General features: G+C 40.0%; 2 protein-coding genes across 4 annotated transcripts in view; both read right to left on the bottom strand.

The window, feature by feature from the left end:
• Window positions 1-13,669, bottom strand: part of PDE4D (phosphodiesterase 4D) — a 1,577,486-nt gene that overhangs the window by 1,500,944 nt on the left and 62,873 nt on the right. The window lies entirely within an intron of this gene.
• Window positions 5,611-13,669, bottom strand: part of LOC144341431 (protein SET-like) — a 33,599-nt gene continuing 25,540 nt past the window's right edge. Inside the window, exon 2 of the mRNA XM_078004766.1 lies at window positions 5,611-9,407. Within this exon, the coding sequence (XP_077860892.1) occupies window positions 8,661-9,407 (747 nt within the window). The 3' untranslated portion in view covers window positions 5,611-8,660. The remainder of the gene's footprint in view (window positions 9,408-13,669) is intronic.

The following is a 13,669-nucleotide window of genomic DNA, read 5'->3' on the forward strand; positions in this document are numbered from 1 at the left end:
ATATAGTTGTACATATTTGGGGGGTACATGATATTTTGATACCTGTCCACAATGTGTAATGCTTAAATCAGGAAAATTGGGAAAGCCATCAGCTCAAACATTTATCTTTTCTTAATGATCATGTCTTTTTGCCCCTGTCTCTCTTTTGGCCTCTTTCCTACTTCTACAATAATACAAGTTTGCTCCAAATGAGTTCGCAGCAAGCAATATATTCATAATAGCAGAGGCCCAAGTTATAATTCTAGTCTTGCCAGCTCTCTCAATAACTACAGGCCTTTGGGACGTCATAGTAGATGTCTTCAATTTCCCATTCTTAGAAGGGATTAAAGGTTGAATGTGACCAAAATGCAACTGATATTAAGGATGTTGGAACCACTCCGTATCTCCCAAGGAGGAAAACTTACAGAGTTTTAAATGGAGTTGAGAGATTTTTAAAAGTCAAAGAAGAATTCCCTTTCATCCCTACTTCCATGGGACCCGCTGCTATGCTTCTGACTCTCTACAGAGCCAAAAGGGGGAAACTGGACCAGTTACACTATCGGCTCAATAATGTCTTGCAGCACAACTGATAACAGGATCTCTACTGACCAGAATGCCTGGAAGATGTTTTGCCAGGTTTGTTGAAAAGTTATGCTATGTAAAAGTGAAACAGAAAATATTATTATTAACTATGTCATGACAATAATAAAGAACTCTTCTAACTGGACTCTCAGAAGCCCAGGAAAAGTGACCAAACAGTGTTTCTCAATAGCCCAAAAGACACTCCAAACAGTTTTAAGGGAAGGTTCAATTAACAGCAAAAATTCATACTTCTTATTCCTTCTCTTGGAAAGAATTAATAAGCAGTTAAATGAGAAATGATAAGAAGAAAAGCCTCAGGATCTGGATGTCCTATAGGAAAGAACAGACAACCCCTAGAATTTTGCAAATGTCTGAGAAAACACTAAAAGTTTACTTATCCAAAGAACCAAGGACAAAACCCATAATTCTCTTCAACTAATTTAAGTGTCATCTCATTTCTCAATTATTTTCAATGTAATTGATCACATTGAATTACATTTTGAATAACACCGGGAAAAGGTTGAACTGCAGATGCATGTTTTCACTTCATTTTCGATCAAAGAACCAAATTAATCTGCAGGACATTATGAGCACATTACCCAGCAACAGCCCGCCACATGTCTGCCCACTGTCAGAAGGCAATGTATGTCTTACGTTCATTTGCCGATTCCACAAACATTTCACCAATGAAAGGTCCAGGGTAAAGAAGACAATGATATGAACTCTGTCCTCAAGGAGTTTAAAATTTGGTACAAAAGATATGTTTGCAAGCCAAATTACTATAACATGAAGCAAAATGTAATAACTGCCACAAATGAGGATTTAAAAAATTCAAACACCAATGGCATTTCAGAGGCAACAGGTACATTATGGAAGAGGGAACATTTCTTGCCATTTTAAAAATCACTCGAAAAAGTATTCCAGATGATTAAACAGATCTGAGAAAATAAAGCATCATAGCTGAACGAAGAAAAAAGAAAATCAAAAAATTGTTTAAAAGTATTATCTTCATGTTTTCATTCAACTATACACACCCCAAAAAAACATAAAATGCGGTCAGATTTCTTCAGTCAAACTTTGTCCATTCTCTGTGAGAAAGCTAGGTTCAAATGGCTCCACGATCCCGAGATTAAAATGGAAAGTGACAGAACCTTACATCATTGTACATGTGCATCGGTCAAATTACCTTTAGGATTAAAAATCATATTTTATTTTTTCAATTAATACTGTAAGCATGCACAGTCAGAAGCCTCTTACCTTTGCTGTTTAATTATCCATCTGATTGCATCTCAGATCAGCTCTTTATAATCCAATTTTGAGAAAATGATACATCTATTTAAAAGCACATATAGCTTGTTTTGCTCAAGTAGAAAGTGACCAAATTCTCCTAGACTGAGAAAAGATAGGCATGTTTGCTTGTGCATATCAGATTATTTAGTTGCAAAACTGGGAATTATTCCACAGATGTGAATGGATTTCTAATTTATGTCACAAAGGAGAGATTACACTTTTAGGATAAGTTATTTACTTACTCATTTTCCTAATTCGATTTCAACACACAGGAGAATTTCAAGTCAGGAAAGCATCGCCAACAATGCTTCACCAGAGACAACCAAAAAGAGATCATAAATGTCTTATTAACTGTAACTAATGATAAAAATCAAATCTTTGGGAATATAATTACAGCTGGTCTAGCTTAAAAGTGTTTTACAATTATATTAGCCCAAGTAAATCACAGCATACTAATTTTAAATTGTACATTAAAATAGGTTTGTTGTACATGTTGCCATAAATTTCAAAACAAGAAAAATCAAGAAGGATCAACTTCTTTATTTTTTTGAACACATTTTCCAACTGTAAGGTCCATAGCTCCTCCTTTTCTTCCTGTTGACAAGCGTGCTTCTCCTGCTTTCTAACTTTAAGTACACTCCTCTCTGCCGTAACTTGTCTGAGCTTGTTTGTCTGTAGTTCTTATTGGCAATTTCTAAGCTATCTTTTCATGATCTTTTGAAGAAACAACGTATAAGTGCACCTGTGTTCTTTTATGTTCATGCCTCCCCCTTGTTTTCTTTCCTTGGCACCATAGAAGCAGACATACATAAGTCTGTAACTTATGGTGGCTTATTTATTATTTTTACCTGCATATATTCAGAAACTATTTTTAAGAAAAGGACTGGACTGATAAATTAGAGCTAGGAAGCCTGGTCATTGTGTGGGCTTGGACAGGTGATATTATTCGCTAGACCTATATTCTCAGGTACAAAATGAGGGGGACCCTGCCAGAGGATCAATCTTCAAAACTGCGACAACTCTGAAACCGTATGACTCTCTAGCTCTTTGACTTGCGACTTCACACTTGGATGTCATTTGTTGCTTTAAAAGATGGTTGGTTCCACTGTGGAAGACAGTGTGGTGATTCCACAATGATCTAGAACCAGAAATACCATTTGACCCAGCAATCCCATTACTGGGTATATACCCAAAGGATTATAAATCATTCTATTATAAAGACACATGAATGTATATGTTTATTGCGGCCCTACTCACAACAGCAAAGACATGGAATCAACCCAAATGTCCATCAATGATAGACTGGATAAAAAAATGTGGCACATATACACTATGGAATACTATGCAGCCATAAAAAGGAATGAGTTCATGTCCTTTGCAGGGACATGGATAAAGCCAGAAGCCATCATCCTCAGCAAACTAACACAAGAACAGATAAACAAACACCACATGTCTTCACTCGTAAGTGGGAGCTAAACAATGAGAACCCATGACACAGGGAGGGGAACAATACACACCAGGGCATGTTGGGAGGCAGTGAGGGGAAGGAGAGCATCAGTATAAATAGCTAATGCATGCGGTGCTTAATACCTAGGTGATGAGTTGATAGGTGCAGCAAACCACCATGGCACACGTTTACCTATGTAACAAACCTGCACATTCTGCACATGTATTCCAGAACTTAAAGTAAAACAAAATTTAAAAATAAAGATGGTTGGTCCTTCCCCTGGTAGATATAAACACAAACACAAAGCAGCACAAACATGAGCAGGGAGTGTAAACAAGAAAGAAGTGGTGGGGGAAGAAAGTGAGAGAGAAAGAAGGAAAAATGAGGCAAGAGAGACAAAAACCCAGAGACAAGGCAGGGAAAGGGTGGGGAACAGGGTGAAGAATTTAGAGAAAGAGAAGAGAATTTGGGAAAACAGAAGAGCCTATACAGTAAGAGAGCTAAAGAAGAGGTCTAGTTAATAGTACACGACCAATTATAGGGTAAAAGATTTTAAAATTCTTGCATGCATTTTCTGCATGTCAACAAATACCTACAGGTGTTAGTTTCTCTCCAGAAAAGAAAAAGCAAAATACTTGGATATTGAAGTGCTAATTTTAAATGTCTATAAAAATTTGTGAGGGAACAAAGTTATTTTCTATTATGAATTTACTAAACAGTAGATGACATTTTAAGCCATCATATGTTATCAATAAAAATTAGCACAAGAGAAATTCTAGCACAGGGCCCAGGATATAGTAGGCAGCAATATACCTTAGAGAGAGAGAGAAGGAAAATGAGAGACAGAGGAAGGCTCTATTTTAAAATGACATAAATCATCTTCCTGATCTTGAAGACTAATGGAGATGGGGAGAAAGGATAAAATATGCCCATGTAAAATTGCCTAGACTCTGAACAAGCAGCAAGTACAAACCACGGTAAAAAGTTAAATAACCAGAACTCAATTAACTAGAATTCTCAATTTGGTAGAACACATCCACACACCTTTACAGTCCAGTATTCAAGGAGACAACTTTACAAAAAATAAAAGATTTCAATGTTTATGAAATAATAACAGCAATTACCACCACACCATTAGCAACTCCCTAGGAATGTCTCTGGAGAACAGTCACATCTAATACCTACAGCATTAGCATCCAGAGAACAATAACCACTGTTGTTTGACATGCAGACCAGGAGGCCATGCAAGGACCTCTGTGATCAAGCCTAGTTACTCAAAGTAGCGCATGCACTTCATAGTCAATGTGAGTTGACTGCTCTAGATGGTTTGCCACTGGAGAGTTTGAAATGTCAGCCCATGCCTAAAATTTTTGGAGCCGGGGTCTCCAGCCAGTAGCCCATTCCCTTCTCTTCTCTTTCCCACCTTCAGTTCTTTTCTGCAGTGAGGAGCCTTGCACACACTCCCGAGGACACCTCAGCCCACACAACTAAGATTCATACACAGCCCTACATTCTTTGGTCCTAGGAGTGCTCAACACAAGTGGTACAGTTCACCACTGGGAGATGAGACCCCAGGAGAGACCCATGTAGGCCCTGGAAGTCATCTTGGGATCACTTAGGCAGGAATTGTGGGGTACCAAGTGGTTTAGAAGAGGGAATGGGGTGCTTTGGATTGACAATAGCCACATGGCTCTGTAGAATCCTTTCACCATAAGGCATGGCACAGTGGAGGAAGACCAGCAGGGCCCTCTAAAGCAAGTGACATGAGGCAAGAGCCTCTTTCCCCAGGTTTAAGGGTGCTACTGTTAATATGGCATTTCTACCTTAACCTGGGTTCGCCAGGAAATCTAATTAGCCATATCTCATTCCATGCAGCCAGACTGAATAGTATTTGGTTGTGCTATACAGTGAAAATAAACAATGTAAGCACTAAAATTACTATAACTCAGGTGGTCAAATGATTTTGGTTTTAATACCTGGAATCTCTGCCCAATTAGCACAAGAGGATGAATTTTCTTTAGCAATAAACCCCTAAACTCCTCATGCTACTACTTAAGAATAAACTAGCACAAAGAGAACCTTTGCTCTCAGTGACCAAACAGAGAGTAAAATTTTTGTCTCAACTTCTCCCTCCTTACTCTTAGTCTACAAAACATCATGCAAGGTTGACCCAAGGCCAGAAGCCAAATTTAATGGTGAGCCTTCTCTCTTGTTCTCTCTTCTTGTAACACCTCATCCTGACATAACTGAGTTAAGATCCACTTTCCCAAAACAGTGTCCTATACCTCTGTTCCCCACTATCTACCACCTGATTTTTTTTTTCGTATCTTTTTGGGCTTTAATCTGGTTATGGTCAACTAACTAAGAGAATAAACTACTTACCATATACCAGTGAGCTATTGAGTGTTATCAGTCGAATAGGTCATCTACCCAACTTAATTAACATTGCAAAAATGAGGTCAGAGCAGTGGAGGGACACAAGTTCCTTGGAACACTTCGAATAAATTGTACAGCCTGCTTGACTGAGAGACCACCACATATAGACACAGTACAAGGAATATATAAAAGAGACAAGAGACTTGTCCTAATAGATTTGCAGTACAGCTGAGAGACAGAATCTACATAAAATGGAGAGAGCTTTAATAATATTATAAAATAACATAAGGATACAAATCAATGAGTTATAAGGCCTTTTTCCCTCCTATTTTCTAATGTACTTCCAAAAGTCTCAGCTGCCATAAGCTTTCCCTGAGATTTTGATTAGAGTTAGACGGCTTGGCCTGAATAGTAAAAGAAACAGCTTGGAAGAATTTAGACACATTTCCTTCCTTCTCTGCTTCCTCATGTTTCCTGTCCTTAGAACTTAGGCCTTTTGAAGGATGTTTGGAAGTGTTCCCTGCATGTCCATGTGCTTCTGCTACCTCAGTCTTATTTTTATTACCATAATATATCAGGGTCCTCAAGAGTTATCTTTATTCTTCCTATGTAAGAGTGAATAGTAATTTCATTTCAGTTTTTTCCAGCTGCTCCTTTATATTGTTCTGCCCCATGACTTCAAAAAGATAGGAAACCCTTGAAGTCCTAGAATCCTAGACTCGGGGTCAGAAAGCACACATTCTAATTCTAGTTCTAGTGCTTAGTAGCTGTGAGAAAGTGTTTAACTCTTCTGAGTCTCAATGCCATCTGTAAGATGTGGGTTTGTTTCAGCAAATACCAAATCAAATCCCTATCTGTGAAAGCAAACAACACAGTGCTGCTTAATAGGCATAGTTGATGTGAGCACTTGTGGCAGATATTCTCTGCTTTGGAATTTATCTGAACAAGATCCGATTCATTTGTTTATTCAGTTAACAAATATTTTCTTGAGCACCCAATGTGTATCAGACTCTCCACTGAGCACTTATCAGAACCACTGGAGCTATGAGCCATCCAGTTGCTACTGGACATTTCTTTTTTCAAACTACCACTTTTCTAGTGTGCTTCCTTTTGGAGAATAGTTACAAATGTGTGTCACGGCTGGGCACAGTGGCTCACGCCTGTAATCCCAGCACTTTGGGAGGCCAAGGTGGGTGGATCACTTGAGGCCAGGATTTTGAGACCAGCTTGGTCAACATAGTGAAACCCCGCCTCTACTAAAAGTACAAAAAAATTAGCTGGGCATGGTGTCGCGTGCTTGTAGTCCCAGCTACTCAGGAGGCTGAGGCAGGAGAATCACTTGAACCTGGGAGACAGAGGTGGCAGTGAGCCGAGATGGCGCCACTGCACTCCAGCTTGGGCAACAAAGTGAGACTTCATCACAAAAAAAAAAAGCAAAAGAAACAAACAAACAATGTGTGTCATGTTGCTTGCTTAAATTCTATTTGCAGCATTTTGGAATGAAGTGTGTCCCTCTCCTGGCTTCATTATACATCAAAATTCCCACAGTTAAAGTTTTTTCAAGACTCATAAGTCAGCATAGTCGCTAAGAAATTCTCCCTTGGGCTTGATATAAGAGAATTAAAATATATCTGGACTTCATCAAGTGTGGTCTTTCAGTCTGTCGTGAGAGGCTGGAGTCGCTAGGGATAAATTAAATGATTAAGAATGAAAGTTTCCAATAGTGTAAGGAGAGATGTGGTTGTGAGCAGCACATCAAGATAATGAGTGGGTGCACGCACTGCACACCAGGACCCGTGGATATTTATGCTGCAATCCATAGGTGCACCTCCTCGATATGCCACCTCTGAAAACCAAAAATGTAACAAGCACATATCAGAATAGTCATTCCTGCTCAGTTGAGTTCCTAGTTACAGCCAAATAAAAGAAGACTAGTTTCTTTAAAGCTCAAAAACAAAGAGCACCTTTCCAGGACAAGTAACTAAAGTGGTGTGATTTTGGTGTAAGTTTGTGTGTGTGTGTGTGTGTGTGTATGTGTACACATTTAGTTTTATTGTAACAAAGCAACTTGTACTTTTCACATTTAAAACTGAGCATCATCTTTCCTTTACAGTGAAACAAAAAGGAAATTTAAAAATAAGCAGGAACAAAATTACAATAGAGAGCATCAATTCCAAATAGGATCCCACAGGTTCTGCTGATTCTTCCATTGAGTGGCAGGGCTAAAGTCATCATTAGAAGAAAATTTATTTTAAAAGTGTCTTCTTAAACTACAAGGATGTCTGTCAAATATCACAACAAACATGCCAAAGGAGAAGCCGTGTTGTCAAAATGCACACTTAACCCACCCAAACATCTCAAATCCACCCTTCGCTGACCTTCTATAACCCCCCCTTTTTTTTTTTTTTTTAGTTTTTTTCTCTTTTTTTAAACAAGAGAAAATAGACAGATACATGTTGCTAAATGCTAACTGTCCATATTCACATAGAGACACTGCGTACTTTCTAAGCCCAATATACAGAGAAAGGAGGAGAAAAACTAGAATTCTGTGCACTACTACACAGGGGCTTAGCACCCTCCAGCTTCCAGCAGAGCGAAGGGAGCAGGTTTTTCTTATTTCCCACAGACCTCGGTGGCATTGATTCCATACAGTTTTTATTCAGACAGAAAGGGATAAAAATGAATTTCAAACAGAAAGGGGTAGAGACACTTTTCCCATTGTATTCTGCTCAAGGTATTTCCCCCAAAATAAGTTGAGAACCATGGTGTAGAGAAAAGAGACCTCAAGAACAGGGTGACAGAACACAAGAGGAAAAAGAAAAGACTAGAACTTGCTTCCAAGGACTGGAGAATTTTTTTTGGAAAAGGATGGTTGGAACCTATCAGTGTTCTAGTGTTCTTTTCCTTCATCCTTCTCTCCTTCCTCCCCTTCATCATCATCTTCATCTTCTTCACCTTCATCTTCATCTTCTTCCTCAGTATCTGTTTATCCTTCCTCCTCTTCATCATCATCATCTTCTTCTCCTTCTCCTTCTTCATCATCCATATCAGAAACCAAGTAGTACGCTAATGAGTTGGAACAAATATCATCTTTGGTGACCTCTCCTAACTCAGCACTGGCATCAAAATGGTCAGTAAACCAGGTAAAGAAGCTCTCTGGTTCCTCATGCTGCCTCTTCCTGCCGGCTTTATTCTGCGTTTGACTTGAACGTTTCATCAAATCCTTTCCAGATTCCCACTTGATTTCAGTGGTCTTTGAAGATGGATCACCACTCTCATTCAGATGAAATTCGTTGGAGAGAACTTTATTTTCATCAAAATAAAAATCTATTCTGTAACCTGATTTAATATCTTCAAATTCTGTCATTTCAACTCTGGTCAAATAACGCAGTGCCTCTTTGTCCTCCTCCAGCAGTGCAGACGTTTGTGAATGGTTGACAAATGTTGTTAGCCCAAAATTTGGGATTTTGGCGATCAGTTCTGACATCTTCTGAAAAAATGGTTGGCGGAGTTTGTCATATTTCTGTTCTACTTTCAAAATCTCCTCACTGGCTTGTTCATTAAGTCTGTCTATTTCATTTTGTACTTCATCAACGCATTCAATTGCTTCTTGCTGTTCTTTTTCTCCCTTCTTCAGCAAGCCTGCAGAGGCCGATATCTCCTCTGGTCCCAGAGAGGCATTCTTGGTTTCTTCTTTTGAGGTGGGAGTGGAGACTGGCATTTGGGGGCCATGCTGCTAGGGAAGTCCAAGAACCAGACCATGAGTCTCCTTGCTCATCCAGAAGCAGGCAGAACACTCTGGTATAAGACTTATTGGTTAAAAGTAAGCAATAACACATGGGTACTTGAAGGATCCCTTTACACTATTAATTCTATTCTTAATTAATCTTATAAATGTCCATTCATAATTTTATAAATGCAGAACCATTTATAAAAATGGAAAAGCCATAGCTGTTTGGACCCCCAAGGAAGCTAATCAACCCACCAAGATAGAACAGGAGTTTGTAAACACACCTTTGGCGTAATTGTTTGACAGTTTATTACGTAATAGTTAGTTCTTTAACAAATGGCTTTTATTTTCCCTGATCTACATTAATATTAGAAAGAGAATGAGTTCTCTCAAAAAATGGGAGAAAATGCAGAAAATAACATTATTTTCAACTTTTTCTCTTCAAACACCCATATTCTCCATATGCTTATGATGGGTGAGAGAAAGAAGAAGAAAATCAAGCCTCCCAGGGAATACACAGTTGGGGGAAATCCCTGCCCCAAACATGCATAGGCAGGGCTACCATGTTGCACAAATCCCACTCATACTCTTGGTGAAATTTACCTCCAGGACTGTGCGATGCACAATCTGCCTGCTGTGCATGGGGACTCTATCTACAGGCACCCAATAATCCATGAAGAGGAAAGTGCACCTAGCCCAGGGAAATAATATTGTGTTGCCCTACAGATTAGTTCAATCCAAAGGGAGTCAAGGAAAAGAAAGAGAAAGTGTTCACTGACTTTAATAATTATTCAAGATTCAGAAGTACCTGGGAATTATAAAATATTTGATTCTGTAATCACATCAGAGGAAAAACTTTCCATTTGACTGATTCTCCAACAAACCAAACCACAGAGGAAATGGCTGAGCAAACATTTTCCTACCTTCATGCTCACACACATGGTGGAACATACCAGCAAACAAAAAAACGTTCACCAGATCTCAATTGATGAAACACACTGGGAAGAGGTGCCTTCCCTTTGGTTGACTTTAAAAACATTAACTCATATAGTTTAAGTTTTTGTTTCAACCTGCAAAATAGAGTTGTTACCTTAAATATATGACATTTAAAGACAAGGGATTTCTATCAGACCAGATGAAGAATACGCTAGACCTCAGGCTGGTGACCAAGCATTATTCACATGTGAAACCTTCTTAACCCAAAACTTCAGAATGGCTTAGGAAGCTGGCTTTACTGAGATGCTCAAGGATGTGTTAGAAGCAGGATCTCTGAAAAGCAGGAGTGAAAAGGACAAGACCACTCTAGGGCCAGGTATCCCTAATCAGGGGGCTGATGCTTCAGAATGCCCTCTCCTGCCCTCCTCCAGCCATGCCTCTCCACAGAGCCAGCAGTCTGCAGGGCTGTGATACACACCCACCTGCAGGAACAACTTCCCTTCTAGACTCTTCTCCAGGTACTTATGAGCCTGGAATTTCCTGCCCCAAGTGGTCTGAAACCAGCTTCCAGGGCCTGTGTGAGTCTTCACCCTTCCAAAGCAGATCAACTCACAGGTGTGCACACCCCTAGGCCTGAGGGGTGTTCATGGGTAGCTGGTGGAATTGGGTGTGAATAAAGTTAAATGAGCAGGCTGGCTCATCCACACACATTCTTACAAGGATCCTCAGGTGGCACAGAGGAGCCAGGGCAAGAAGAGAAGGAACAGGTTATGGAATAGGGGGGTGTCTTGTCCTGGGTCCTCAAATGTTAGGAGTGAGCCTATAATGGGATATATCATATAATGAAATGAGTACTTCAGTGATCCAAAGAAAAATCTCCTCTCTCTGTTTCCTATCCTCACGGTGACCACATAAACGGATTATCTCAACCAGGACACTGGGCAGCATGAAAGGTATCTTAACTTGATAGGACACCAGCTCAACAGGTAAGGCCAGGACTGTCTTGCAAACTAGGATATAAAGTCATCCCAGCTACACCAAACTGTAGAACAGTTTCTTCCCTTATGATGATCCTTCACTACCACTGAGCCCAGAGTTCCATAAATCACTGCCATCCGCTGGCATCCAGCATTTTCCCCTCATTGGGTTATTTTCCTCATTAGAGAGTGTTTATGTTTAGTGTACCCAAGAAGTAAATAAAACCTCATTTTTATCATATACAACAGGCATATAATAGAAAGCATCATATGTGGTTCCAGCTTCTATAGTTTTCCTACAAAGTTTGCTCAATCTTTTAAGTTTGTAGGTTGACATTCCAAATAAAAGGGGTAGAAAATAAGAAGGAAACCCGTGAAACCAGAGAGCCATCAGAAACCCCTGCAAACTCACCAAAGAAAGTTGGATCTAGGGTTCCCACAGGAGGTAGAAAATCAAAGATAAATAGTATGTGGAATTTTAAAAGAAAACATTGTGGATGGCCTTTTCTGGAGCCCAGCCTGCGCTGAGTCTATGCATACAGGATTTAATCAGGACTAGTCAGTGCAATCCAGAGGGGCACACCCTAGATGAGGGAGTTTCTAGGAAGGTCTATGGCCACATCCTTGGCGTCTGGTTAATGTGTCTCCCGTGCTGCTTCTTGGCAAATTCCAGTAGCCTGATTTTATCTCATAGCTCTTGCACAATACACATACACATACACACACACACACACACACACGCAACTTCTACAGTGCTTCCAGCCAGTGCTGCTGCTCACTATTATTTACACTAGCAGCTCTTAAACATGACCACACATCACAATTATCCTGGGAGCTTCTCTAACATACAGATTCCCAAGCAGCTCCCCACAGAGAGTGAATCGGGAGGTCTCGGGTGAGGCTGGGACCTTTCTACCCTTAGTAAACAAGCAATCCAGATGACTATAAAAGCAAAACATTCTAACCCCTGGAGAAGCTCTGCTAGAGCAGTACAGGCTGAATTCCATCTGACCAGCATGCAGTCATGTCCTCATGCTGTTTTTCTCGGTCTATTCCTACTTTGGGGTCTTCCCAGAAAGAGCTGAAGATGTGCTGCCCAACACCATGGAGACGAGCCCCCACAACAAACAGCTGTCCTTTCCCATCACGGCCAAGCTCCAACCAACTGCCAATTCAGACACGTCCTGAAATGGCTCTCTATTCATTGACTTTCATGAGAAACTACCTGAGCTTTATTAAGAAATAAACTGCACACATGCAGCAAGTTATGAAAATTTTAGGATGGTTCCTCTTTTTTACGGACAGTCTTTGGTTGCTAATCCAACAATAAAATGGTTCCTTCAAATGAAATTTTAACCCATTTCTTTCCTTCTTTCTCTCTCTCCTCCTCCCCATCCCATACACATTCATACAGTGATCTGTGGGCTTTTTGTTAAATTAGTGATTCTCAATGAATAGAGGCCCAAACTTTCCAGAAAAACACATCAATGTCTCCAGGAAGCCATGTAATTTTTCCGTTTGTGAAAATGAACCAAATGTTTTCAAAGGGTAAGAATCACTGCCAGCCTCATCTCTGATTCATCTAGAATATGGACAGGAGAATATTACAGCAATCAATCAACTTGAATTTCATGTTTTACAAATGGTATAGTGTAATCAGAAATAAGCCAAAATTTATAAGTAACTGGCATAGAAGAATTAATAAAATAAGTAAAATCAGAGAAATGCTATCAGGTAAAAATCCCTCCTTAACAGTAGAGAAGCAGATCATGAGAATCCAGTCATCACTGTGAGATGTTATCATCACAGGCAAAATCAGCTAAGTCAGCTGTTGACAGAGGAGAGGAAGTTAAAAAAACTCTACTCCTCTGGCACAGTTTTGAAGTTCAGTGATACTCAGCTTGCTAAGGCATTCAGTGCACTGATGGCTGCTTCCCCTGGAAGCAGTCGGTGCCTGTCTCCTGGGTTATTTCCACAGATCTCAGGGATGGGGCCATTATAAAAGAGTACCTCTGATCTTGGCTGCCAAAAATCTCAACATAGCGTGATAGTGGTGCCTCCTCACCAAGGGAGCAAATCAGTACTAAACATGGTATCCAAATTTCCACTCATCATACTCCTGTGGCATTAGAGGGTATGGAGCTATAAAAGCTAAAGAATAAAAAAGCAAGGCCAGGCCAGGCATGGTGGCTCATGACTGTAATCCCAGTACTTTCGGAGATCAAGGTGAGAGGATGGTGTGAAGCCAGGATTTCAATACCAGCCTAGACAACAAAGTGAGGCCCTATCTCTATAAACTTTTGTTTTGTTTTTTGATTAGCCAGGCATGGTGGCATATGCCTGCAGTCCCAG

Source organism: Macaca mulatta, chromosome 6 (genome assembly GCF_049350105.2).
Source record: "Macaca mulatta isolate MMU2019108-1 chromosome 6, T2T-MMU8v2.0, whole genome shotgun sequence".
Classification (NCBI taxonomy): domain Eukaryota; kingdom Metazoa; phylum Chordata; class Mammalia; order Primates; family Cercopithecidae; genus Macaca; species Macaca mulatta.